Source organism: Aspergillus pseudodeflectus (genome assembly GCF_044049435.1).
Source record: "Aspergillus pseudodeflectus strain CBS 756.74 chromosome Unknown BJX68scaffold_2, whole genome shotgun sequence".
NCBI classification, from domain to species: Eukaryota; Fungi; Ascomycota; class Eurotiomycetes; order Eurotiales; family Aspergillaceae; genus Aspergillus; species Aspergillus pseudodeflectus.
In genome coordinates, this window is record NW_027263778.1 from 825,305 (window position 1) to 851,858 (window position 26,554).

General features: G+C 50.4%; 12 protein-coding genes across 12 annotated transcripts; 6 read left to right on the forward strand and 6 right to left on the reverse strand.

Moving 5' to 3' along the window:
* Positions 1-562: 562 nt before the first annotated feature.
* BJX68DRAFT_224936 (exosome nuclease subunit RRP6) lies at positions 563-3,112 on the reverse strand. Its single transcript, XM_071038321.1, has one exon. The coding sequence runs from the start codon at positions 2,956-2,958 to the stop codon at positions 646-648; it is 2,313 nt and encodes a 770-aa protein (XP_070905026.1). The 5' UTR covers positions 2,959-3,112; the 3' UTR covers positions 563-645.
* Positions 3,113-3,221: 109 nt separating this feature from the next.
* Positions 3,222-3,653, forward strand: BJX68DRAFT_261290 (uncharacterized protein; the record flags this gene model as incomplete). The annotated part of the gene is made up of 4 exons (XM_071044125.1): positions 3,222-3,262; positions 3,316-3,353; positions 3,414-3,484; positions 3,561-3,653. The coding sequence occupies 4 exons, from the start codon at positions 3,222-3,224 to the stop codon at positions 3,651-3,653; spliced, it is 243 nt and encodes an 80-aa protein (XP_070905027.1).
* A 526-nt stretch (positions 3,654-4,179) lies between these two features.
* BJX68DRAFT_261291 (putative membrane protein) lies at positions 4,180-4,815 on the reverse strand (the record flags this gene model as incomplete). Its single annotated transcript, XM_071044126.1, has 4 exons — positions 4,180-4,238; positions 4,290-4,423; positions 4,487-4,703; positions 4,788-4,815. The coding sequence occupies 4 exons, from the start codon at positions 4,813-4,815 to the stop codon at positions 4,180-4,182; spliced, it is 438 nt and encodes a 145-aa protein (XP_070905028.1).
* A 1,132-nt stretch (positions 4,816-5,947) lies between these two features.
* BJX68DRAFT_83003 (uncharacterized protein) lies at positions 5,948-6,635 on the reverse strand. The gene has a single exon (XM_071049834.1). It carries the CDS (start codon positions 6,559-6,561, stop codon positions 6,058-6,060), a length of 504 nt encoding a protein of 167 aa, XP_070905029.1. The 5' UTR covers positions 6,562-6,635; the 3' UTR covers positions 5,948-6,057.
* A 41-nt stretch (positions 6,636-6,676) lies between these two features.
* On the forward strand, positions 6,677-7,150 carry BJX68DRAFT_83053 (uncharacterized protein). The gene is made up of 2 exons (XM_071049835.1): positions 6,677-6,797; positions 6,872-7,150. Exons 1-2 carry the CDS (start codon positions 6,761-6,763, stop codon positions 7,072-7,074), a joined length of 240 nt encoding a protein of 79 aa, XP_070905030.1. The 5' UTR covers positions 6,677-6,760; the 3' UTR covers positions 7,075-7,150.
* Positions 7,151-8,300: 1,150 nt separating this feature from the next.
* BJX68DRAFT_83085 (Ras GTPase activating protein IRA2) lies at positions 8,301-11,112 on the forward strand. Its single transcript, XM_071049838.1, has 4 exons — positions 8,301-8,727; positions 8,785-8,918; positions 8,973-10,815; positions 10,879-11,112. The coding sequence occupies exons 1-4, from the start codon at positions 8,523-8,525 to the stop codon at positions 11,037-11,039; spliced, it is 2,343 nt and encodes a 780-aa protein (XP_070905031.1). The 5' UTR covers positions 8,301-8,522; the 3' UTR covers positions 11,040-11,112.
* An 862-nt stretch (positions 11,113-11,974) lies between these two features.
* Positions 11,975-13,806, forward strand: BJX68DRAFT_83059 (SEC14 family lipid-binding protein). The gene is made up of 3 exons (XM_071049836.1): positions 11,975-12,622; positions 12,704-12,827; positions 12,898-13,806. Exons 1-3 carry the CDS (start codon positions 12,390-12,392, stop codon positions 13,522-13,524), a joined length of 984 nt encoding a protein of 327 aa, XP_070905032.1. The 5' UTR covers positions 11,975-12,389; the 3' UTR covers positions 13,525-13,806.
* BJX68DRAFT_83076 (uncharacterized protein) lies at positions 13,807-15,196 on the reverse strand. Its single transcript, XM_071049837.1, has 2 exons — positions 14,834-15,196; positions 13,807-14,763 (listed from the first exon to the last, which is right to left on the reverse strand). Exons 1-2 carry the CDS (start codon positions 15,008-15,010, stop codon positions 14,089-14,091), a joined length of 852 nt encoding a protein of 283 aa, XP_070905033.1. The 5' UTR covers positions 15,011-15,196; the 3' UTR covers positions 13,807-14,088.
* BJX68DRAFT_252021 (uncharacterized protein) lies at positions 15,142-19,727 on the forward strand (the record flags this gene model as incomplete). Its single annotated transcript, XM_071042486.1, has 4 exons — positions 15,142-15,162; positions 15,417-16,496; positions 16,552-16,935; positions 17,277-19,727. The coding sequence occupies 4 exons, from the start codon at positions 15,142-15,144 to the stop codon at positions 19,725-19,727; spliced, it is 3,936 nt and encodes a 1,311-aa protein (XP_070905034.1).
* A 263-nt stretch (positions 19,728-19,990) lies between these two features.
* On the reverse strand, positions 19,991-20,705 carry BJX68DRAFT_261297 (peptide alpha-N-acetyltransferase MAK3; the record flags this gene model as incomplete). The annotated part of the gene is made up of 2 exons (XM_071044127.1): positions 19,991-20,248; positions 20,328-20,705. The coding sequence occupies 2 exons, from the start codon at positions 20,703-20,705 to the stop codon at positions 19,991-19,993; spliced, it is 636 nt and encodes a 211-aa protein (XP_070905035.1).
* Positions 20,706-20,838: 133 nt separating this feature from the next.
* BJX68DRAFT_83121 (phospholipid:diacylglycerol acyltransferase) lies at positions 20,839-23,458 on the forward strand. The gene is made up of 3 exons (XM_071049839.1): positions 20,839-21,363; positions 21,420-22,827; positions 22,890-23,458. The coding sequence occupies exons 1-3, from the start codon at positions 21,037-21,039 to the stop codon at positions 23,030-23,032; spliced, it is 1,878 nt and encodes a 625-aa protein (XP_070905036.1). The 5' UTR covers positions 20,839-21,036; the 3' UTR covers positions 23,033-23,458.
* An 807-nt stretch (positions 23,459-24,265) lies between these two features.
* On the reverse strand, positions 24,266-25,876 carry BJX68DRAFT_83127 (phosphatase PAP2 family protein). Its single transcript, XM_071049840.1, has 2 exons — positions 25,345-25,876; positions 24,266-25,285 (listed from the first exon to the last, which is right to left on the reverse strand). Exons 1-2 carry the CDS (start codon positions 25,764-25,766, stop codon positions 24,388-24,390), a joined length of 1,320 nt encoding a protein of 439 aa, XP_070905037.1. The 5' UTR covers positions 25,767-25,876; the 3' UTR covers positions 24,266-24,387.
* Positions 25,877-26,554: the final 678 nt, after the last annotated feature.

Sequence of the window (26,554 nt, forward strand, 5' to 3'; positions counted from 1 at the left end):
TATCACCATTCTCAATTGCTTGAATCTGCTCGTCTGTATATGGAACGGCGCGCGGCCTGTATTTGGATCCGGGAGGATTTTCATGGCTAGGTTTGTCTTTCGATTTCGATCTGGAGTTGGATTTCTTGCGATGGGACGAGGGCTGCTCTTGAGGATCTGCTGGCTGGGAGAATGGCGGCTCCGAGTCATCCATCCTGTTTGTTCGGTTGCGCGGGTAGGTGTCTACTATATATTTGGGTGTATGTTAGCAATGTGAGCTTGGCCGAGAGTGCTGGGAATTGTGTTTGTACAGCGACTGGCCTTTTAATGGCAATACTGATGTTTGTCGATTGAGATGAGGATTTGATAGATGCTCAAGACGACGCTGGACTGCACTCAGTTCATCATCGCTGGCCACTACGCCACAGGGTCAGGTCATAATGACCTGTGGCGAAACGTCCAAGGGTTCCATGGTTCGACGCCCTGCATAATTGCGGGGGAAAACTGATTAGTAGATTTATGAAGTACAAGTTCCAGTCATATTTTTGAATGTCAAGATTATGATCCGGGTATCGCTATTCATGACATTTTTGTGCAACTAAACCGTCTCCACGTTTGAGCCACCACCATTTATACAGTTTCGGCCAAGGATGAGTAAGCTCTGCGTTACCTGAACGTATGGCTCTTTCCAGCTATCTCACGTTTCTCCTTCCGTACACCAGAAGGTGCCTGAGTAGCCTTGATATACGGGTCATACGGTCGCTTAGAAGGAAGGCCGGATGTAGGCTGGGGGTTGGCGTTAAGGACGGAATCGGCATTGTCGTAATCAAAGGGTGTTGTATCCTCCGGAGGCTGGTTCTGAGCCTGTTTTTCTCTTTTTCTCTTTTCTTTCTTTTCTTTTCGGCGCTGCTTTTTCGTAGGCAGTGAGTTTACTTCAAGTGGAAGTTGATCCAGGTCAAACTCGTCTGACGATGGGGAAGGCTCATCTTCCGCTGCTACTGGGTGATGCACGGCCTTGCGCTTGCGTGGGCCACCGAGCTCCTTGACGGTAAAGACCTTATTCTTCTCCTCGTCTTCCTTCTTCGGCGTCAGTGTAGGCGCCGACTTTGGCGGTTGCTGCGCGACTACTTTTTCGCGAACTTCGGAGACTGTTCTGGGCAACGGCGGGAGTGGCAGGGAGAGGCGGAGTGCTTCGGCGGAGGCGATAAAGGCGTAATCAGGGGGACTCAAAGGAGGCGTCTGAAGGTCTAACACACCACCCCAAAATTGTGATACATCGCAGCGGGAAGCCGTAGGGAAAGAAGCATCCCGTGATGTTGTGGGAGGCGTCAGAAGATCTGGTCCCTGTTGTGTAGCCTTGGTCGGCTTCACGTATATGTCGCGCCACTCCGGCCCTGTGGCACCCTCAATCTTGGCACTCTTGATGATGTCTAACAAATCCGGAGCGCGCTCTTTGGTAATCGGCGTCATAGGAGAAAGCGTTTTAAACAACGTCCCTAGATCCAGTGGCATGACCTGAGATACCCGGAACAGGATGTGTTTCGGAAAGACGCACTGGACGCCCTCATCTTCCTCACGAGCAACCTCGTCGCGCCACTGATGTACTGCCCTGAAGACAGCAAATTGTTCCTTGCTAAAGACAGCAGGATTGCGCGCCATCAAGTCGTACCATCCACCAGCACCTTGTCCTGTGGTCGCGTCGTAAACGGGACGCTCGTACCTTTGCAAGGCCTCGGCCTTGGACCTTTCTTGGACGTAGTTGACGAGGTTTTCTTCCGGTGTAGAGTTTTCAACGAGTTCGTTTCGAATGTTATCGTAGATATAGAGAAGATAGTGGGTGTCGGAGCGAGCATAATCAAACATGCCGGAGGGGAGGGGTCGAATCCGCCAATCGGCCATTTGATACTTTTTATCCGCCTCAAAATTGACAAACTTTTGCAACAAGAACTTCAAACTCCGCCTTTGGTAGTTCAGCACGCAGGCGGCATGGTATGTATCGAAGATGCCCACAACGTAGAGGCCAAGATCGCGCTGCAGCCAGATGATATCCATGCTCGAACCGTGAAAGAGTTTGAGAATTTTAGGGTCTGCAAAAACCTCATTGAGAATTTGCAGCTCTTCTCTCCAGGGCTTGAGCGTGTCCACCACCCAATCCTTCTCTCGTGTGCTAATCTGCATCAGCGACACGAGACCATGATACGAATGCACATCGTGGTGCTCGAGATCGATCGCAATCTCCCTAGCAGACTTCAGCTCAGCAAGCATATCCTTCACGCCATCCAAAGTATCCACGAATGTTGCGGTCGTCGACTCGAACGGTAGGTAGTCAATAGGAGGCGAGACAACATAGGCAGAGTCGGGATACTTGGCGGCGCGAATCTCCGTCTCGTATGGGTTGCGATAGCCCAGCTGCGAATCAGCCGGGGGTGTCAGCGACTGGTTCAATGGCTCTATAGCATGCGGCTTTGTCTTCAAGAGCGGCTTGAAGGGCGATGTATCTGTGTTGTCCACCTGGCGCTCGAACTCTAATTGGGGCTTCGGGATTTTTGACGGGCCGTAATCGTAGATGGTCGGGAAGTTTTGGGTTTTTCTCGAAGTCGGTTTATTGTCTCCATCCTTAGCCTCCTGCGACGGACTCAGCTTCTTGATGACGCCCGTAAACTCATCTAGACAAGCATCTGCCTTCTCCAACAGCGCATCGATGACATCCACAATTCCCCGCCAATTGTCCTCAATTGAATCCTCATCTGAGAGACTCGGCGCAGAGATATCGGTCCCGGCAGTGGCAGCCTTGAGAATCGACGAAGTCAAAGACAGTAACCGACCGCTCTGTTCATCCAATGCCTCCGACACCTCTGCATTGGAGGACCGGTGGAAGTTGAGATCGTTCACAGGGAGCTGGCCGACGGTGCGAGTAACTTGTACAAGCGATGAAGTCAGCCGTTGCTGGAACGGTGGAAAATCAGCGGCAGAATCCATTTGGCAGCTCCGAGGTTAGCTGGAACCCTGGTCGCAACAGAAGCTTGAAGGGTGAATTTCATCCAAGGAAAAAAAAAGGCAGGTGGAGGTGGAGACATTTCTCTGGCACAAAAGACCTGACCGCCTTTAGTCGGGCAAGGATCAGCGGCTGCTCCTCGGCGATTCCGCCTCTTGAATGCTTCCGCTGTCATATTCAGCCTATTTGAACCTTCGGATGCACGTTTATTTTTCCCTTTCGAACTTCGATCCGTCATATATTCATCATGGCAGCCTCAATAGCTCCCGAGTGTAATGATATCAAAGAGTACGCACCAAATCCACGATCTCAGAAATCGAAGCTAACAAACTTGTCTCTAGAAAATACGACACCTGCTTTTTAAAGTGGTACAGCGAGAGTACGCTTTACTTTCCCTGTCACTGTACAGGCACAAGGATTTGACAATCAATCTGAACAGAATACCTGCGCGGCAACACCACCTCGAACGAATGTGAAGACCTTTTCGCAAAGTACAAGTCCTGTCTGACTGTATGATTCATCGCCGCTCTACGTTGCGCACGCGAAGTCCTGTTTGAAACAGGAGCTAATATGAGTCCGACTGCAGAAAACACTCAAAGAACGAGGGATCGACACCATGCTTGAGGAAGCGCGAAAGTCCACACCCGAAACAGACGCTGAGTATAATCGGCGGACATGACATGACCGAGTCTTAGCCCGTGAAGCTACACCCCACGGCTCAAGCCGCCAGGCTGTACTACTCCCAGGCCTCACTGAAAGAGGACAGGCTTCCCGCCGTTGTATATCTGTATATCATTGCTACGACTGTGTACGATTCATTTTGCATTTACGTGAAGCGCCTGGCATTAGAGGATTTCTCCGCATATCATATTATCCGCTAATAGACGAAATTCTGCTCTATTTGATCTTCTTAGGAATACCTGACCATTTCTTTCATAAAGAAACTCAGCAAAAATCCGAGGTCCACCTACCTGGTTGATGGTTTGAAAAGCCTTCAGTCTCAGCTTTGATCGTTGCGGAGTCGCCGCTATATTTTGTTTCACGGCTAATGAGGGCGCTGTTTGATTGTTGGCGATTACCCTGCTGTTCGCACTAACGCAGGATGTGCCTTGTATTAACTGAAACTTGCTCCAGGCTTCTCGCCGCGCCGAATGCTGCTATCTGAGAATGAAGACGGGTACAGCGTAAGCGTCCTAGATGCGAGTTTATTTTGAGAGCGTCTTCCGCCGCTGCCTAACCATATATGAATACATCATGACGGAACCTATCTCATTAGACATGGCATTAGGTATCATCTGTGCAGTAAGAGACTCACCTGGAGCGTATAAGCCGAGGAAGAAATACAAGATTCCCCAAATGAGAAGGTTAGTGGTTACGGTAGTTGCGCGGTACATCAGCCACCATTCGCTACCGATCCCAATTGGGTAGAGTACAAGGAAGAGCGAATATCTGGGGTTCAGAGGGTCAACTCGTGATAGATTGAATAGGTGGTAAGTGATTGAAAACACACACCTCAGCCACTTTAGAGCCCGGGGTACTGGATTCCCAGCTAGTAGCACTGAAAAATAGAGGTATCGGGTGACATCAGCGGTGGACCACGCGAAGAGCATGGCCGGGTAAGCGGCTGAAGATGCCGTCACTTCTGGGAAGCCATAGTTGATAGCCCAGACTTGCACGCTGCGCGCGAAAATCTGAGTAAAGGTGGTGAAGATTGGAGATCGTGTGATGCCTATGTGCACAAAAGTTAGCTAGTTGGCTGAGATTCTCGAGTCTGGAGATACTTGCCTGTTGCAGCGTGCAGGACTTCAAGCACAGCTAGCGTCTGTGTCCATCTGGTCCATGGTTCTATGCTGGTGTATATCTGGGGATACCAGTACAATGTGATGACGGTGAGGAGAATGCGGAGCCAGAGCAGCGCACTGACGATATTGTAGAAAAGTAGGTAACCTCTTGGGGCAGCCATATTGAATGGCCTTTGGTACCTACAGTGCAGAGAAAAAAAAAAAAAGAAGGTGCTGCCAACGTATCAAAATCGTTGTTGGAAAGCGGGTTTGTTAGCGTCTTAGCACACAGTTCATCCTCGGCTTTTTTTCCTTACCTCAGCCTCATACGGCCCACGACACCGGACGCCGCAGCCAAGACTTGTTCAACAGCAGCGGATATCCCGATATACGGCATATGCAGTGGTTCGTCGCTGTCTCTCCTTGCAGCTTCACGTCAGCGGGATGAAGAAGAACAACTACCGCGATCCCAGTGCAGCTCTCTCGTTCGCAGGAGAATGGCCAGCCTTTAAAAGTTAACTTCAATAAACGACGTCATATCAAAAGCAATTATACCCTACTCAGTCCAGAGAACCAGAGATCGAGAGGCGTGGGACACAGTGGGAGGAACTGCTCTGTGCAAAGTCTTCTCTCCGCCTGACCTCGTATTACCCGATCCTGGGGTGTTCTATCGATTTCAGAAGCAATGGCGGGGTTGCGGAGAAGATGAACGATGAGGAGATCAAGCTCCGGCCTGGAAGCCCCTGACAGGGACAGGAACCGCTGTTGTACCTCACTATTGATGAATCGTGCACGGAACTCTGAACTTTGACAAGCAATGTAAGGCAGCGTCTGTGAGACTGTTAGGACGTTGGGCTGCTCCAAAGTGTCTCGTCGTGGTGGGTAAACAGCGGTTAATCTTCATTTTGCAGGACCGCATCCATGGTTCAACGCAAATCAAGAAACTCCCATCCAATCGTGATTCACTTGCGGGTGTCGATCTTAGGTAGTCCAGTGTTCCTCCCGCGAGGCTGCGAGGTTAAGAGAGACCGAAGCGCCCACTCTTCAAGTCACGGTTCACCGCGTGAAACTCAGGAATCCTGAGGTAGCCCTGGAGCTCTGCGGGAGTCGGAGTAGTAGCCCCTGGAATTGATCAAAACTGGCTATCCGAGCCTTGGACGATTAATTTAAGATTCTGTGGTCGCAGTCGTACAGTTCCACACCAGAATGGATCAGGGCGCATGGCATGTCTGCTGACGTCTGAAACATCGTTATTTCATGGTTCAATGGTTCAGGAGGATGATGTAATTCATGCCACAGTCATCATCCAAGTCTCCCATGAGACTGAGGCATGCTAAGATTGGGGGGATGATAAGAAACTGCACCGCACAAGAATCCAGTTTGAGCGGCCGGGTAAAGGTACCTAGGTACGGAGTGGATAGATGCCTGGCATGGCGCTCTGCGGGTCAACGCAGGTACCAGTCGGACTGTCGGACTGTGATCAGGCGGAAAATTTAGAATTCTTAGCAGGACAGGCACATGGCGGGGTTTGTCCTTGGCAGCCAGGGACTGGCACTCCACTTGACTAGGGTGTCGTCGTGCTGCGGAAGTGAGTCGGAAGGACGGAATGATTACACGGAGCAGCAGCCTGATAGCCAAATAATGCCAAATAGCAAGAGCAGTCCGAGCAGATGGCAGAAGAATGCCGGATACCGACAGACACGACCGAAACTTAAAAAGCACAGACGGCGATCGAGTCATATGGTCCGTGAGGTCGAGGCTTTGTACTCCGGAGTACGACTCTTTGCTGTGAATCATGATCCTCATAGGCTCATACAATGCTACCTTCTGGGCCAGGGCTATTATTGACTGTCAACCTAAACATTGTTGGTTTGATAGCCCCCAGCGAGACACACCTCCCATGGACCCATGGGACAAAGAACTATAATTGAATAGGAACTTGGCTTTGGCCGACCAAACATTTCGGTTTGCAAAGGGCGACCGGATCCGGAAATAATGCCTGATCATGCGCCTTCCGCCGCCAGGGGTAACCGACGCTAAGAGTAAGCATCTCATGGATGGGGAAGAGTGACTCGAATTGCGGACACTACGGAGTACTAAGGCACAAAGTGGACAGGGCCAATTCCTGAATTAAGTCTGCAAGTCCGCAAAGCGTTGGGCGTTTTTTTGTCCGTGCAGCTGGTGGCTGCGGCGGATGTGGGAAATTCCTTGCATCCTGCATCAGCACCTGCCGCAGAAGAAAAGAGATTTGGTCGATTTCTGGGGGCGCTTATGAATGTTAACATGGACGCCCTGGAGCATCTGGCAAAGGTTGGGTAGTACAGCCTTGAAAGACTCAGAGAGATCAAGACCAGCGAGCCGTAGACGGGCCAATTGCTTGCTCTACCCGCTCCCTCCTGCAAGCTTCAAAGTACCTATGCCTTGGAGGTAGTATCCAACACCGTTGAATCTTGACCAGCGGTCGCTCAATGAGAGGAGGTGTGCTCGAGGGAGGTCCTGGTGACAATGTTATGTCTTTTCAACGAACTCGACAAAAATAATAGGAGCAGGAACAGAGCAGGAAACATGGTTCGAGCGGAATGGGATTCAGGTACAGGTGAGAGCCTGCGCTGGGTCCATGGTGTGCTGTGGAGGTGGAGTGGAATTAGTCCCAGATCAACTCCTGAACTTAGAGCAGCATACCTATGTACCCTGAGGACTCAAGAAGTTGATGCATATTCGAAGCTTCATCTGAAAGAAAGATCTCATGGCGAGAGTCATGAATTCCAACGCCATTGCAGGAGCTGAGCCCGAACTTAGCAAGTATTAAGTTCTTTTTTTTGTACCTTTTTTTTTGATTTTGCATTTGAGGTGTCTGCAAGTGACGGAAACCATCTCCACCTTAACTAAATCACCAACCAATTCAATTGACTCGCGTTTCTCCCCTCTTTTCTTCCCTAAAAAACCAGCCTCCCCCTCCCTATCTGGGGAACCACTACAACTTGCAAAGCCTCTTGATATCCTGGCGATCTTCTCTCTTAATTTTCTTTCTCATATATTCGTTATACCCCCTCCCGTGTACTCTTACAAGTACTGTGTTTCACTTCCCAAGTCGCAATTACCATTAATACTCTCTGATATACCTACCAGCATCTTATCTCTCCTTTTTCAGGTTCCAGCTTCCCCTGTCTCCGTCTTGTCTGATCTGCGACTTGACTGACTTCCTCCATTAATCTCGTCCAATCCCGGCCCTCCTCTCACTCTGAAACTTGCGCGCCCTCTCCCACATCCCCTATCTCACCTTTCCAGTGTCAAGCGTGTTTCTCTTTTGGTTCTCTCTGTTTTCTTCCGTTGCCATCCGTGAGTATTCCAATTTGCTGCCTTAAAGTACCCGATACCATTTCCCAAGGCTATTCCCATCGCCTTCTACCCGATCCTTTCTTCCTCCTTTGTTCTCGAAAGTTAACTAACTAGCATCTGGCAGCTGAGTGTTAACCATTTACCCTACCCAATTCCAAGCGCTACTCTTGAAACCTGGACAATTCTCTTCACGCGTCTGATAAGGGGTACACTCACTTGCCCCCCGATCATCCACACACAGCTCGTGTCCAACCCTCGATGACGTTTCCTTGATCCTCACCAAAACACCCGTCTCGAAATATTTCACAACGCGTTCTCTGAAAGTGTGCTCCTGGTGTCGGATTGCCTTGTGTTAGATCATATCGGGGTCTGATTATTCGCTTGTGTGCTCGCCCACACTTCGAAAGCCGAACCCGTTATCTCACAAAATGTCGGTTGCGACGATGTTGCAACCCGCGTCAAGAGCTTCCACTTCCTCGTCTTCTTCTTTTCAACCTGTCACTCGCCAAAACACAATGTCATCTCACGATACTCGGTCCCTTCGCCAGTCGAAGCGGTTGTCTGTTACAGCACTCTACCTGTCAATGTCCGCCAAGGACAGAGACCTGGAAATCTCAGATGACCTCGCGAAAGGTTAGTCGTGTGTACCGCTCCTGTTCAAATGTGCATACATTGATCAATTGATTCCAGCTCAAAAATATCTCCGAGAACTGAAGGCGAAAATCTCATCGCAATCAAAGAAGAATTTCGTCCTGGAGAAGGATGTACGATATCTCGACTCAAGAATAGCTCTACTGATTCAGAACCGTATGGCTCTGGAGGAGGTAAGATTAACTTTTGATCGCATTCCTTGCCTCCCTTTACTGACGATCCGTTAGCAAAACGAGGTTGCGAACCGCCTTGATGACACTGTCGATCCGCAAGAAGGTTTCTTCCCAAACGACGAAAAGACGCAAAAATATGGCAACTTCCTCTTCCTTCTCCAGTCCGAACCGCGCCACATAGCGCATCTGTGCCGACTAGTATCAATGTCCGAAATTGATTCTTTACTTCAAACCGTCATGTTCACAATCTACGGAAACCAATACGAGAGCCGTGAGGAGCACCTCCTCCTTACGATGTTCCAGTCCGTCTTGACATACCAATTCGATAACACACCAGAATATTCTTCGCTCCTGAGACAAAACACCCCCGTTTCTCGCATGATGACCACATATACCCGGCGTGGTCCTGGCCAGAGTTATCTGAAGCAGGTTTTAGCGGACCAAATCAATGCGTTGATCGAGTTACGTGATGTCGATCTCGAGATCAACCCATTGAAAGTCTATGAGGCGATGGTGAAAGAGATTGAAGAGGACACAGGATCACTGCCAGATAACTTCCCCCGCTCTGTCACAGCCGAAGTTGCTGCAGAAAACGAACGAGTACAGGCTATCATCGCCCCACGTCTTAAGAAACTCACAGATATCGCTAACTCCTTCATAACAACGATCATTAACTCTGTGAATGATGCACCTTATGGGATTCGCTGGATTTGTAAACAAATCCGGAGTTTGTCTCGTCGCAAATACCCTGACGCTCATGATCAAACCATCTGTACCTTGATCGGTGGCTTCTTCTTCCTACGTTTCATCAACCCGGCAATCGTCACTCCACGTTCATACATGTTGATCGACGCAACTCCCACAGAAAAACCCCGTCGCACGTTAACCCTGATTGCCAAGATGATTCAGAATCTGGCCAACAAGCCATCCTACGCAAAGGAACCATACATGGCCAAATTGCAACCGTTCATCCAACAGAATAAGGAACGCGTCAACAAGTTCATGCTCGATCTGTGTGAAGTGCAAGACTTTTACGAGAGTCTGGAAATGGACAACTATGTTGCGCTATCGAAACGAGACCTCGAATTGCAAATCACCCTCAACGAAGTGTACGCCACTCATGCGCTACTGGAAAAGCATAACGCGGCACTAGCTCAGGATCAACACTCTCACCTTCAGGAGATACTACAGGAATTAGGACCGGCCCCTTCCCAAGTACCACGCAAGGAGAACCGGACCATCACCGTCCCGCTTTTCAGCCGATGGGAGACCGCCCTAGATGACTTGACGTCCGCCCTAGATATCACTCAGGAGGAGGTTTTCTTCATGGAAGCCAAATCTACATTTGTTCAGATCCTACGTTCCCTCCCTCTCAATTCATCAGTTGCTCGCCGTCCTCTTCGCCTGGATCGTATCGCTGAAGCTGCAGCTACCCTCAAGAATGACGCCGTCATGGTTCGCAAGGGCATTCGGACCATGGAACTGCTAAGCCAACTGCAGGAGATGGGGGTGATTGATCGCTCAGACGAGTTCAGCCTTCTCCGCGACGAAGTCGAGCAGGAGCTAGTACACTTGGGATCTCTCAAGGAGAAAGTCCTGGAAGAAACTAAGCAGTTGGAGGAGGTCTACTCAACCATCCGTGATCATAACGCGTATCTGGTTGGTCAGCTGGAGACGTACAAATCATACCTTCACAATGTCCGCAGCCAGTCCGAAGGAAAGTCCAGAAAACAGCAGAAGCACCAGGAGCTGGGACCGTACAAATTCACCCATCAGCAGCTTGAGAAAGAGGGGGTGATTCGCAAAAGCAATGTGCCGGAGAACAGACGTGCGAACATTTACTTTATGTTCAAGAGCCCACTACCCGGGACTTTCGTTATAAGCTTACATTACAAAGGTGAGTGCAGCGATTCCCCAGTGTTCAATTCCCCTAGCATTCTGTCTAATTATTTGCGCATAGGTCGTGCCCGAGGTCTCCTAGAGTTAGATCTTAAGCTTGACGATTTACTTGAGATGCAGAAAGACAACTTGGAAGACCTGGATCTGGAATATGTTCAGTTCAATGTCTCCAAAGTGCTTACGCTCCTGAACAAGCGCTTCGCGCGCAAAAAGGGATGGTGAGAACCTTGCCTTACCCAGATATTCCCAGTCGTGACATACGCAAACACCTGGTGACTCGCACGGTTCTTGGATATGATTCTGAGTTCTCCAACGCGAGGTTCTCTCTGCGCCCTGATGTACCCTATCTGCGCCCACAGCGCTGTCTTCACACAGACGAGACTCTATTGTCATGGTACCTTTCGCAATTGCATATCCTGCTCCCTCGTACGCGGGACGGGCATCGCCAGCTCCCTTGGAAGGGACGAACAACACCCGAAAGGCATTCCATGATCGATTTCTGATTTAATTGGCCCTTTGGAGGTTTCGAGCTTGGAGGCGGAAATTTGCTCCAGCTGTAGCTCACTTTTAGCTCACATTTAGTGCGAGCTACCTTTGTTCTCGCTGGTCGAGAGAAAGAGTATATACTCTTAGGTTTTGGAAAGTGCTCATGCTTCATGTTTGTTTTGTCTTTGAATATGTTATACCCCGTTGAATGATTCTGCATGTCTTTTACTTTGATGACTTTGCGTCCTTTCTGCATCTAATCACTTTTTTTCTCTTCCTCATTTCGAACCCTTCGTTTGTTAGAGTCGGCTACCGTGTCTACTTGTTTGTCTACTTGATTATATGTATTTTTATATGTGCCGAACTTAGCGTTTCTGCCTCGCTGGCTTTAATGATGAAGCTTTTGCCACAGCGAATCTCTGGCGGACCCCTAGCATGATTGGATTCCCACGAATCGAGATCCCTTCTGACCATTGGAATGGAAAACTTCACCAGCTTTTGGGTCTTAACTTCGGCGAATCTACTTCGATCAAGCAGTGTCACAACGCGCCGACGTCACGGGTGACGGGCCGCAGGGAAAATCGGAAAAGATGACGTTTGGAAGCGAATTGACCATATTGCTTTTGGAACAAAATCCTACAACATTTCGCTCAGCTTGTGGACCGTAAATACTGCTCTGAAACCATTACTCTGAGACCTAAACAACATTACGAATATTTCAAGGTCTTCACTGTCCAAACTCCAGAGTGGATAATCTATCATTGGAGTTGACCGCCTCGGGCCCCTCCTGAAGTTGACTAGTCAAACTTCCGCTACTGTTTCCGTCCAAACCAGAACTCCTTTCCCTGTCTTTCTCTTTGCTCTGCCTTCTCTCCTCTTTGCAGCCTCTGGCCTGAGTATCTCGACTCTTTAAGAGACCGACTACCTTTTGTGGCTACTGTCCCACGCCTCTTGTCTTTACTTCTTGGCGACTCGCCCCTCTCCACTCTCCGTCTACTTATCTCCCAGCCAGCGATCCGGCCACAACTATCAGTTCCCCCAAAACCACCATCCTTCAATTCTTAAACACACCCACCTGCTATAACAATGGCGGCACCTGCTGAGAAGCCCGCATCGAAATACGATGACTATGACTATCCCACTACTGCCCCCGAGGCTCAGCCTGGCCACCCTGGCCATACCAGTCCGGAGCAAGACGCCAAAGTAGATCAGCTCCGCAGCGAGCTGGAACAGGAGGGTTACGTCGAGCGGCTGGACACTCTGACTCTGCTGCGTTTTCTAAGAGCCCGTAAATTTGATGTTGCGGCTACTAAGGCAATGTATGATTCTCATTCCCAACGTTTGTTCAACTTGCGACTCTCAGCGCAATGCCGGCTGACCTCTATGTTCCGTAAATGTAGGTTCATCGCAAGCGAAAAGTGGAGGAAGGAATTCGGTACTGATGACCTGGCCGCCACTTTCGAGTACCCTGAAAAGCCAGCAATCTTCAACTATTATCCTCAGTACTATCACAAGACGGACAAGGTGTGTTTGGACTTCCCCCTTACCCCCTGTTCGTCACCAAAGCTTTGCTAACAATGATGAACCTGGTTAGGACGGTCGCCCCGTGTACATCGAGAAGTATGGCCGCATTGACCTCACCGCTATGTCCAAGATCACCACCGACGAGCGTATGCTGAAGAACCTCGTCACGGAGTATGAGAAATGCGCCGACCCTAGGTTGCCCGCTTGCTCACGAAAGGCCGGAAAACTACTTGAAACTTGCTGCAGTATCATGGATTTGAAGGGTGTTGGAATCACGAGCATGCCGTCCGTTTACGGCTATCTCAGCCGAGCATCCGCCATCTCTCAGAACTACTACCCCGAACGACTTGGAAAGCTGTACCTGATCAATGCTCCTTGGGGATTCAGCACTGTGTTCAGTGTTGTCAAGGGCTTCCTTGACCCTGTCACTGTCGAAAAGATCCATGTTCTCGGATCTGGCTACCAATCCGAGCTCCTGAAGCAGGTCCCAGCAGAGAACCTTCCCAAGGAATTCGGTGGCTCCTGTCAGTGTGAGGGAGGTTGCGAGTACAGTGATGCGGGCCCGTGGCAGGAAGCAGAGTGGGCCAAACCGCCCAAGTGGGCTGCCCCCAAGGAAGACAAGAACGCCATTCAAAACGAGGAGGCGGGCATTGAACAGAAAACCGAAACGCAAGATGCTTCTCAACCCGTTGCATAGAGTTAAGAACGTTGCCTAAACTATCTGTTCACTATATCTGTTTCTTTTTTTTTCCTATTCTCTCTTACCACTATCTTTTCCTCTATCTCTTTCCTGTTATTTTGGAACAATCTGGTAAAAGCTGAAGCTTCCTTCACACACTTTCACCTTTTCTTTCTTTCGTTATAGATTGACTCGGTTGAGCAAGATCAAACTGCTCTACCTGCTAGGTCATATTTGCGGAAGCTAGTTTTCTTGCACCCTGTGTCGCCCTCTTTTTGTTCTTCTGTTAATCTTTTTTTTTCATTGTGGTTAGATGTCAAACATGGTGCCGAGCGGCGCAAACTCTTGTTTATAGATGGAGATTGTGAGTGAGGTTGTACAGAATCGAGGCGCGTCTAGATCATTGAGCTGCTATCACGAATTTGCCATTTTTGGCGCATGTTCAACAGCAATCTCAAGTCGATTTCATAACAAATTCATGAGTACATAAAGCAAAGAGATAGCGATTTCCGCTGAGGGGGAATCATTCATCATAAACAAAGTTGTATACCATCGCACCCAGAACCGAGGCCAAACGGCGCCTCAAACTTTCTCTACAAACTCGACAGCTCGACTCGCCCGCTCAGCTTTACCAACTGTAGATGCCAGTGCATTTCCATCGAGTCCGTCGGACTGGGTTTCCCCACTCTCCCCAGCCGCAGCCTCGCCTTGAAGTCGAAGTATAGTCCGCAACGCATCTTCGTAAACCTCTGCGATTTCCCCATTATGCCACCGCTCAGCTTCGTGTTCTGTGCCTAGCGGGATATCCAGATTCCACACTGACGAGTTTTTGGAAGGCTTCCGCCGCCTCCTTTGAGCCGTCGTACTAGCAGCGTCTACTGGTTGAGGCTGAGTTGCGTCGGGCATCTCAACATCATAATTCTTGTCCTGATCCCCTTCGTCTTCCTCCTCCCCCACCTCCTCTTCTTCGTCAAGATCCTTGTCGTCCTCCTCGATCGCCTTATTTAATTGTTCAGCATATTGGCTGGCTGCTTTCCCTGGCGCATCTCGTCTCAATTGAGCCACCGTCGTGGTGAGCGACTCCAGTTGTGCGTACAACGAGGAAACCCGCGCCGCTAATTTCGCATCGTATGGCTCATATTCAACGGTTTCCGCCGGGCCTGTAAGCCCCTGGGGGAAAGGGAACTCTGGAGATGAAGAATCGAGACCGTTGATGGCGATGGAGGCGGAGGCGGAGGAGAAGGTGCGGTTTATGAACTACCAAATTGTTAGAGACTAGTTGAACATGCAAAATTCTTGGCTTGGTGAGTGAGTCCCTGGAACATACATCATCGACCAACTCGCGAACCCGTTCGCGCATAGGGTCAGGCCCGTCATCTGGGTTCGCCGAAGGAGGGAGATGCAAGTCGAGTTTCTGGCGCGACAGCGCGATGGCGTTGCCGTGGAGATAGGTGAAGTCTGCAGAAGACTGGAGATCAATTTTACGGTAGTGTGAGGCGTCCATGGTCAAGGCGTGTGCTGTGATTGACTCGGTACTGGGAGGATATCGTTTGGGTCAGTTGTGGACGCGTCGTGCCCTGGAGAGGAATTGCAGCCTTGGCGCCTGAGGCTATCAGCTCCAAGGACGGTGTAAACATGGATGCCTCAGGAATAAAGGCGTGCGGATCAGCCCCACAAACAACGTCATTCCTCGATCGATCAGTTCTTCTTGTTGAACCAGGAGATCTTGCAAGGTTGTTGCGTTCCACTTCTCCTTTTCGATGGGGCTGAACTTTGCATCGGCCTTTGTTATTCCCATATCTATCTATTTATCTCTCTGCTAAGCATTCAGGCTTGTTGAAGAAACTATGATCTGCTGCTCTTAATAGGAACGTTGCTGGTGATGCGAGCGACGTGCGATGGATATCCAGCTCATTGACAACACAGCGCCTGCCGAGCGCCCCGCAGACAACGCACCCTTCACCAGGACGACTACGACAACTAGTGCAGGCTCAAGATTATGGAGTCGTCCGTCAATCCGAGCGGAGCGAACAAGACGCAAATATGCAAAATGGCAGCCGGATCGGCTAGGGGTTGCGGATGATAGTGCAACTGAAGGTGAACAACTGTCATCGGACGAGAGGGAGCTGGGGCGAACCGATACAAATGGAAACACCCTGACCAATGTCAGCACTGTCCAGGAAAATAGCAACGACAATGGCTACCGGTTCGATTCGCAAACCTCTGAGCAACTTGCAGGACCAGTACAACAGCACGACTTCGCTGGCGCTGGCGCCGGCGCCGGCGCCAGCACCAGAACGACACATTCGTCTAAGAATCAGCACAAGATCTGTGGGCTCAAGCCTGGAAATGAGCTAGATATTCTCTACGAGAATCAGCGAGGGTGGTTCTTCTTCGGTATTCCCCTTTATTCAGATCGATCTCTCTTGAACCTCGACCCGGGCCCCTGGATAAACGGGGATGGTAAACGGAGCATCGTCAACATAACAAACGCTCAAGTCCCTGATCCTAGCTGGGAATGGGCGTGGAGGACTTGGTACGTGGATATGTCTGGTGATGTCGACGAGCAGGGCTGGCAATATGCGTTCTCGTTCACGTCATCATCATGGCACGGGACTCATCCTTTCTTCCACTCGTTTGTACGTCGCCGTCGATGGGTCCGGCTGCGTGTCAAACGCGCATCTGAGCGGAATAGACGAAGCCGCACGGGGCTGGAAATGGCGCATATGTTGAACGCGGATTACTTTACAATCCACTCTGCCGTGAAGCCAAAAAGAGCTTCTACTTCAGAGCGTGCGTCTAGGGCAACGTCTGTGAACTTGGGCCGGGCCTCTACGGGGATTGAAGCGGAGGTATTTTTGGAGGAGATTAGGAATATTCCGAATCTGATGTATGCGCTGAAAGCCGCAATTGTGGATCGAGAGAAGCTTGATGCTGTCAAGAAGTTTGTCAAGGACGGGGGGGACGAGCTTTACTACCTAGATGAGGCGGTATGCGCGCAATCTGCTTACCTACGTTCTTTGAGGAGTTGCTAATTCTGTCTAGATCCCCGAAATCATGGCCAGATTTGTTTACCAAGCCTCTCGGTGGCAACTTCTCACATACCTAAAGAACACCATCCAAGAACTGCATCAAAAAGAGCACCAGCAAGTTGAAGGAGACAAGAAGGAGATCGAGGACCTTAAACGCAAGCAGGAATATCTTTCGAAGGCGGCTGGGACGGCTCGGCATCACCTCCTCGGCCCTGAAGTGCTCCAAGAAACATCCATATCCCGCGAACGGATTTCAGTCTCAGATACGGCGGATCTTACGCCGGGAGACAGAAGGGACAGCCTTCTATCTCGAGTTTCCGGAAGATACTCTTTTGAACCGATGGACAATGGAGGAGAGATCAAGGGAATTCCACCCAAGGCAGAAATTGGGCATGACGTTCATATTTATTGAACATGGTTTTGTTTTTTGCTCCCAGTGTGTTTTGCCCTCGATACCAATCAATTTGCTTCTTCTTTATTTGAGGACTGTAAAGAAAGAAGCGATTTGGGGATTTTTAGTTGCGAATATAATGAATCATAAATAGTAGGGTAGTACTGGAGCTCCGGAGCTCCTGACCGCCTACCGGCACAGTGCCCTCTTCGAAAAACACTGTCTTCCTTTCTCGAAACATACGCCGCTCATTTTTCCCTACACTTACGGTCATACGCCTCTATATGAGTTCTTCGTGATTTCAATGTCATAGAATTCTTGCACCTATGCTTTCGCGCGGCCGACAGCACATCAAACGATGCGGCCTCTCCGCAGGATTCGGGGACCACTTTGCGGCTGGCCATGTCTCTGTCGCCGACGAGCCTCTCCTCTTTCTCTACCCTCGGTGGTTCACATTCGTATCCCAACAGCGTCGAAGGTTATTGAATTCCAGAACCTCTAAAAGGAGCATATCTAACCACCACACCGGAACACTTCCGTCGCGCCTGAAGACGAATCTTCTCCAGCACCGCCGCCAGTCTTTGGCTGCGCCATCGCGACAAAGATGGCTGTCAACAAGCTCTGTACCTATGCTACCGAATCTTGACACCCAGACGGAAAAGTCCGCTACTGCCACCGACCCCCCTTCGGAAAACACAGTGAAGGACGCCAGTTCCGCCGGCCTAGTCGGAAAGAGCGGGAACTTCGACGCGTTCGCCGGGCTAAATACGGAGGATGAATTCTTGACTGATCCGCTGATTGAACAGCCCGGGCCCGCTGCTTTGGGACTGGCAACATTGCCACAATATCAGCGAGACATATCTGAAGAGCCAACGTCACCAGATCGTCCTCGCTTCGGATTATCCCCTCGAGATGTCAGACGAAAGGGCAGGCGAGATTACTGGATGAAAAAAGTCGCGGTCGGTGGACGTGAGTCAATCTACAGACAGATGAAAGCGATGATCTTGTCTGCAGGGAGAAGGGCCCAGTTTAGGTCCAAGAAGGCCACATCCCCTTCAAAACACGAACCGTACAGGAGGCAAATGTTGGTTCCCGAGGAGACGATTGCTGTCATTTGTGGACCCTCATGGACATCTGCAGCATCGGAGAATATTTGGTATGTGCGGTTGCATAATGGCTGCAAAGTACACGTCTTGCCTCCCGCTGAAAGCGTGGGACACAGCCGAAAGGTCCTTCTCACAGGCTCAGAGTGGGTTACAGGGCTTGTTGAGAACAGAATTAAGCAGACCCAGAAACTCCAAGAAAATGGTGATGCGTTGCTTGATGTTCAGAAGCCAGTTGTGCCTATATTTCCTTCACTCCGAGCGCTGGAACGCGATAACCTTCCCGCGCCGCGTGTCCGGGGTGTCTGGACTAACAGTTCTATTTCACAGACGCCGGCATCCCTGGATCTGATCAACGATAACTGGAAGAATATATCGACTGTCAGGGAGTTTGTGGAGCATGTCGACGGGCTTACGAACTCTCATCCTGGGTCTAATGAGCAGTCTCACTCACAGAGTGTGGCTATAAAGCTACTTGAATTATTCTCTAAGGGGAAAAATCGGCGCTTCATCTCCACAGCAGCGTTGAATAAATCAATGTCATTCCTGCTTGAACAGGGATATCTGGAATATGCGCGGAGGTTGTTCATACTTACTACTAACGAGCGCGTTCTAACAATTGAGACTTTCAACCTTATATTCGAGTCAGCCGCGAGGGCTCAGAACGTTCCGCTCTTCCTCGAGACTATGCGGAAGATGTTGCGCTTGCGCATTCCGGCAAGCCCTGATACATTGCTCGCCTACGCTGAGTTTCTCATCCGACCGGCATCTCGAACAAAAATGGTCAAACTCATGGAAGAGAAAGGTTGGCTGCAGGAACCAGCCGCCATGCGGCGAGCACTGAAACTCACCATGCAAGATGTCTTTGCACAACATCTAATAGAGGGCAAAAGTGTCAACGCGTTCTTCAAAAAGACAATCAAGGCTTTTGGGTGCTCTTATTTTCCAGAGCGTCTAATTAAAGACATGTTTCACGTTACGTTCAGGTTAAAGAATGTATCGGCCATGCAACAACTTTTCAGGCTCTGCAAGATGAACGGACTCCCGCTGACTCCCTCGATACTCAGCCCATTGATCGCACTTTTCCCACATGACACCTTCACTGCTATGTATTATGCGCTGGAATGCCTTGAAAGGAGCAAGAACAAACTGGACAAGAAGACTTACGACGCGCTTTTTCTCAATGCCTTGAAGAACCGACATTACAATATTTGCAGAGTCCTATGGAGATATGCATGCATGGATGGGAAGGCCACGAACAACATGAAACGGGAACTGGCTTTTTTCTTGACGCAAGCAGTAGGCAAAGAGGGCCTCACAGAGCAAGAAAAGGTCTGGCAAACCAGCGTTGGCAAAGTCATTGTCGGGATTGATATTCAATCTCCCGGGTTCCCCCTAAAGCAATCTCTTCTCAAAGACATCCCTATCGAATTTCACGATAACCCCATTGCGTACCTGATGGGCAATTCCATGCCCCAAGGGGATGAACGCATGAGGCGGCGTCGCGCAGCCCGCGCAATCCTCAAGCACGATATCGATGTCGGCCCCTGGTATCGCCCGACAGTTCCGTTGGCGAACATGCTGGAGGCGGCGGCTGAGCTGGACGCACAGTGGAAGGACGTTCCTCGTACGAGGAACTGGCTGATGCAAAACGCTATTCAGGTCAGTGTGAAACTGGTCGGGTATGGTTCATAGCTAGCTGCTCGACCAACATCCTGCCTTTTCACCGTCCTTGCTGAAAGTTTGGACGCGTTATCTACGCGGATACCATCAGCACCCTATTGTATTTTATCAAATGTATATTACTCCTTTATTGGGTCACGGCTTACCGGCCCTGTACATAACCATCGATAGCCATAGAATTCGTCTATCGGAATATAAAACAAAAAGGAAGAAGATACCTCTATCTTTGACACGGTCATAATCATAAAAAGTCGTAACGCATTGGAACAACGCACTCATCCGCCATTCTCATGTAGCACCGGAAGTGGGGGCGGAGGATGAGGATGGGAATGGGTGGCAGGAATATGTTCAGGTGGAGGACCGTACGGGTCTAGAGATCTGATAGAACCCACGCCCTCACTCAAATAGAGCACGAGTCGGTATGCCGAGTTCCCATTCAGATAATATCGATGTAGCCGTTTACTCCGCAGAAATCCTAACCGCTCGTAGAGCTTTATAGCGGCCGTGTTCGTGATTTCTGTTTCGAGGGCAATCTAGTAGGACAGACCCAGCCATCGATCAGCGAGCGTTCTCTTTCTGCAAGTCAAGGTAGTACAGTAGGGGAAAACATACCTCATCAGCACCTCGCTCCACCATCGCATCAATTGCCATTCGAACCAGCTTTGTCGCAATCCCTTTCCCCCGGTATTCCTCGCTCACAGCCAGCATGGCAATGTACCCGCGCAACGGACCACCGCGATGCGGCTCGAGCTTGGAAACAACGACACCGACCATAGGGGGCGCAGAGTCCGGGTCCGGGATTTGGGAGCGGTTGTCGAAAGCCATGAAGCAGAGGTCTCCCCATTGGTAGAGGAAGTAGCGGTAGACATAGATGCTGTAGGGTTCCGAGAGGTCTTTGGAGATCAGCTGGCGCATGGAGTGGACGTAGCGGTCCTCGTGGGCGGGGGTGTAGCGAGCGTAGTCGAGGGATGAGGAGTTGTTCTCGGCCATGGTAGGCGCATGGGTAGAGCCTCAAGGGATCTTCTGGGCAAAAATGGGAAGAGGCCCAAAGAGTGTGTGGAGTTGAACGCTGGAAGTTGAGAAAAGAAAAAGAGAGCTTGAGGAGCTCCGAAACTTGATTCTTCAAGCTCCGCCGCGGGCTGGCTTACATGTGATTGTGTCTTTGAACTTATCTTCGTGATTGCTCCTCGTTGTTCTTCTCGAGTTTTTTTTATATCGCTTAGTCCTACATTTCTTGCTTGCTTTTTCCATTGCTCTTAAGCGACCTGTTTCGTGAGCCGGAGTCGACCACTGCAGCGATCGCTGCGACATCCCCATCCTTATGCACCGTCGCCGTAACGCCAAAGAGAACGACCACCCCGACGATGGTCAAACCACCACTCTTGCGGACTTGCCGCCCAAAAGTGCAACCCCCCCAGCAGCTGTGAAGCCAGAGCCTTCTAGGAAACAGTCATTTATCACAAAGCCCAAGAGCAAACGGCGCAATGGCCTCATCTTCCTGCTGGGCGGGATCTTCGGGATCTTCTTCGCTGTGTTCTTCGCCCAGCAGCAAGATGTGATTAGCCTGGAATCCTTAATGGATCTAAATCTGGAATCTTTGATGGATGCTATTCCACAGAGCATAATGCGGGATGCGAGAGAATTTTCGGTTTGTGGACTTGTTCAGCAACCCTAGGGATGATGGTAATAATTTATAAATGACAGCAACATGAGCGCGAAGCCGTCAGTTATGACGCATTCTCTGTCGGCTTACATCTTCAATCGCAAGGAGTCGAGGCGAAGCATCCCATCGTTATGATTCCCGGTGTCATATCTACAGGTCTAGAAAGCTGGGGCACTGGTCCTTCGTCGCGGATGTACTTCCGTCGCCGGCTTTGGGGCAGTTGGAGCATGATGCGCGCACTGGTGCTTGACAAAGCAGAATGGAAGAACCATATTATGCTGGATAAGGACACTGGGTTGGATCCGCCGGGAATCAAGCTGCGTGCTGCCCAAGGGTTCGACGCTACGGACTTCTTCATCACAGGTTACTGGATTTGGAACAAGATTCTGGAAAACCTCGCGACGATTGGATACGACCCGACCAATGCATTTACGGCAGCCTATGATTGGCGGTTATCGTACTTGAACCTGGAAACCCGTGACCAGTACTTTAGCCGACTCAAGTCATATATTGAGACGGCTGTTCTCGTGCGCGGTGAGAAGGTGACTCTAGCTTCCCATAGTATGGGGTCACAGGTGGTTCTTTTCTTCTTCAAGTGGGTTGAGAATCCGGCATATGGCGGTGGCGGGCCTGACTGGGTCAATCGACATATTGCCTCATGGATCAACATCAGCGGATGCATGCTCGGTGCCGTCAAGGGTCTCACGGCCGTGCTTTCCGGCGAAATGCGAGATACAGCACAGCTGAATGCGTTCGCTGTGTATGGGCTCGAAAAGTTCCTGTCCAGGGAGGAGCGCGCGGAGATATTCAGGGCGATGCCAGGAATTTCTAGCATGCTCCCCAAGGGTGGAGAGGAAGTCTGGGGGAATTCAACCTGGGCGCCAGACGACCAACCGGGCCAACAAACGACATATGGCAACCTGCTCAACTTCCGCGAGAGCAACTCAAGCCTGACGCAGAAGAACCTAACCGTGCCAGAAAGCCTGCAGTACCTCCTCAACCAAAGCGAGCCCTGGTACCGCGATCTCATCTTGAGCAGCTACTCACACGGCGTCGCCCATACAACCGCCGACGTCGAAGCCAACGAAAACGACCCGCGGACATGGCTCAACCCGCTAGAAGCGCGCCTGCCCCGCGCACCAGACATGAAGCTATATTGCTTCTACGGCGTGGGCAAGCCCACGGAGAGAAGCTACTTCTACCAGGAGGAACGCGACCCCCTCGTCAAACTCAACGTCAGCATCGACACAACCGTATCCAGCGATGACGGCACCGACCGCGGTGTCATCATGGGTGAGGGAGACGGCACCGTTAACCTCCTCAGCACGGGGTACATGTGCGCCAAGGGCTGGCACATCAAGCGGTATAACCCGTCCGGGATCAAGATCAAGGTCTTCGAGATGCCGCATGAGCCCGATCGGTTCTCACCTAGAGGTGGTCCGAATACAGGTACGTTGGGTCCTACCCTTTTCCATCAACTAATTATCCTTATGCTAACAAGTATGGAAAAGGCGACCACGTCGATATTCTAGGGCGGTCCTCTCTGAATGAACTGATTCTTCGAGTTGCTGGTGGGCGAGGTGATGAGATTGAGGATACATTTGTCTCAAGAATCAAGGAATACGCTGAGCGGGTCAAGGTGTATGAAGATTAAAGAGTATCAATTACACAATGTATACATCAAGCTATCAATACTGTAGACGCACAAGTTTCAGCGGTCCGTTGAAGTATCCCCACACCGTTAGACGAGTTTCTCTCCATACAGTACTCAACTTCGAGACGGTTGATTGGGAGGCAATGTCAGCTTAATGGCTTCCAATCGTTAGGTTCGGCTGAGAAAGCGTGCTCTGAACGAGTCTTTTATTACAGCAAAGCAGGACATATAGACAAAGTGATCAAATAATATACAAGTTTCCTTCATGAATCATAACACTACCGGATTAGAAGTAATAATAATGCTATGGATAACTCATCTCATCACACACTATCCAAGGAAGCGTGGTGGTATCTTAGGAAGTGAGGAAGCGTGTGTATTAAGGTTCCATGTGATGAGTCCAGTAGCATAGCTTCAAAGTCGTCGTCAGCCTCTCGGTATAAAGGCAGGCGCATACACCTTTCAGTGAAACTCCTGTGTTCGTGCTCGAGCGATATACCGATTTCCACCAACAGACTGTGCACCCTGTCCGATAGATGCTAGAAAGCGAAGCCTCGTGTTTTGTGACAAACCCCCGGGTAATTCGTCCGTGTTTGGATGAGCGATTGAATAACCTCGCGAGGAAGAAAGGTCCATCCCCAAAACCCTTTCTATATACCGATGCAAAGGTCGTAAAGCACTTATAAAAAAGCCATCTATGCACAGCGAGTGAAGTGCAACAAAAAGGCGCCCCGTTCCCTTTTATCCCCATATAAATGCTTCCATTCCCGAGCGCCAAGACTGTTAGCGATTGACACGAATGTAAAAATAGTATTTATCATAGTCGAAACGAAGAATAAGGCGGAGTTCGACTAGGTGAAAAGTAATAGCGAATGGCAAAGGGTGAGAATCGAAGTGGTGTGTCCTAGGTCGTGGACGCGATTTGTACGAGCGAATGTCTCCAACGGGGGCATCAGAAGATCGAAGAGGACTAAACACCGAAGTTGTTGTCTAGTCCTATTAGGTCCCATTAAGCGCTTCAGTATTAGTATTATGCCGGAGCAATGGGAACTCGCAGTGGGCAATAACCCACGCCATGGTCGAGCCCAACCCGGATTCGCAATGCAATCCATATACAGTGAAGAATAACGTGGCGGAAGAGGAGGCAGTATCCCGGCAAGTCCAAACCGAGGACATTAAGGTTGGACTGGATGAGACCGGGATACTGCCAGAACAAGGTATTATAAAAATGTAGGTGTCGAAATCTGCTCGATGCGATAAAGCCAGAATGTCGTGAAAGATTTTAACGCCGTTTCATGAATAAATGCAGTGAAGAGAAGTGGGTCGCTATATGCAGAGGTTGTTAAGCTGGAGGTTTACGGGCTGAGTGCATGCCTGCCCGACTCGATGTCAGGTTGAGGAGAAGTAAGCGCCTCGGTCTCCCACGAGTAATGGTCGTCGACAGGGCTTAGGGACCCTGAAGAGACAGAGGATGAAGATCCGACAGTCCATTCGTCGCTGTCCAGGTTGAAGTCTCCATCGTAGCTAGCTAGGCCATAGCCATACTCAAGTGCAGACTCGCCGAACTCCACGTAGTCGTAATCCCAACGGAAAGTCTTGTCGAGTTGGACGCGTGGGAGGAAGCGAGTCTTGGCAAAGTAGAAGGTTATAGCAGCTAGAAGACCACCAGCGACCAAGTCGACTGCGTAGTGGTGCGAGAGGTACATGGTTGCCCACCACATCCACAGGGTGTAAGTGACGAAGACGGGCTTCAAGCGCGGAAAGACATGGCTCATGAAAAGGGCGGCCAAGGTTGAATCAGCAGCATGCAACGATGGGAAGGCGCCGAACACAACGGGCGATTGATGAAAACCGGAGGTGTACAGGTCGACGCCAAATAGTTTATCGATGCGAGCGAGGCCTGCAGGGTCACCATGGATCGAATAGTCCGCCGGAGCCAACCCATAGCGATTCTCATACCACGGAGGGGAGCAGGGGAAGAACAGCTGAATGGCAACGGCCGCCATACTGATGTAGCCGAATGTCCGTGCGAAAAGGGGAACGACACCGGGTGGACCGAAAATGAACATGACCAACGAGACGACAAAAGGAGCACCGTAATGGCAAATGCCGTAAGGAAGCCAAGCCAGAAGGTCGAGCACAACATTCTGGTGAGCAGACAGGATATTGCTGATATTGGCGCCATAAAGAATATTCTCCAATGCCGGCAGTACACGGACCCAAATCGCAGGGCGCCAGTCACTTGGAATGAACCTGCGAGTCTGTCAGTAAATAACACTTGGCGGATCATGCAAAATTTGGAGTGAGCGTACTGGCAAGCGTAGAAAAAGAGCAGCCACCCAGCGATTGGCAGAAACGGGAGGAAGAACTGGCGGGTCATAGGTAGGAGGAGAGAGATCAAAAGCGCAGTAAAGATGGCGGTCTTGGCTAGCGGTCCGGGCGATTCGATGATAGTTAGGGAGAAGATGCCGACAATCAAGAGGAGCAAATACTGGAAGTCGTAGACAGTCCAGCGGTGGCTTTGTAACGATCGGAGTGTATCTGCGGGCGATAACGATGTCTGGAGAGAGGATATCGACGAAGTGGGAGAAACTCTACTGCGCAATTTTGATCTGATTTTCCGCCGCATGCGATGCGGAACGAGCAGTTGGATGGACCGCCATGGGACCTGGATCTGAAGCTTCCCAAACTGGTTTTGCGTGCGGTCCTTCCACGTAGGAAGTGTGCTATTCATCTTTGCGGCAAGCCTCGGGGGGCGGAAAACTCAGACGTATCCTCCAGAGCAGCTACTTCGTTGTGTGCTTCTTTGTTTCAAAGGTGCGAAGAATCGACAGGTACGGAGGGAAGTAGGTGAACGGACTGAATTCGAAGTCCAACGCGGAGACGGCGGAAAAGGGGTCTCGGCGTCAAAAGTCGATGATGCCGCGATGCAAACAATTCGATTGCTCGCAAACTCAACCCAACAGGCGCCCAGGAGGCGAAACCTTAAGACGGATTCGAAGAGGGCTAAAGGAAGCGTGAGCTCCGGTCTCCAGCGGCCAAACGAGGATGTTGAAGCCGTCACGTTGCAGGGGATTCTCTGACGCAAGGTGGAGAGCAAGGGCGAGCAGCTGCAACAGAAGCCTGGAACGAGGAGGTCGCGAGGGGCGCAGGTGGCCACGGAGCCGGAGATGAGGCCGAAGAAAGAGTGCTGGCGGAGGGCAAGGAAGAAGAGCACAGTGAGGAGAAGAAAAGAAAAAGGTCGACGAGAAGAAAGATGAGGATTTTGCAGGAGCTGAGCAGAAGCGCCAGGTGAAGAAGCGATGGGAGCCACGGACTGCGACGGGTACGGGTACGACTGTATTGGTATTACTGGTCTCGATCCTGTTTCCACTGTAACCGCTAGTCTTCATATGGAAAACACTGACTCCCATATTAGAACTAGCGCTCTTGATTCTGACCTCGGCGCCGGAGCTCGGACGTTCCGAGGGTTCCTGAAAGAAAGGAAAAAAATCCTTTCTCAACCAGACGATCGAGTCCATG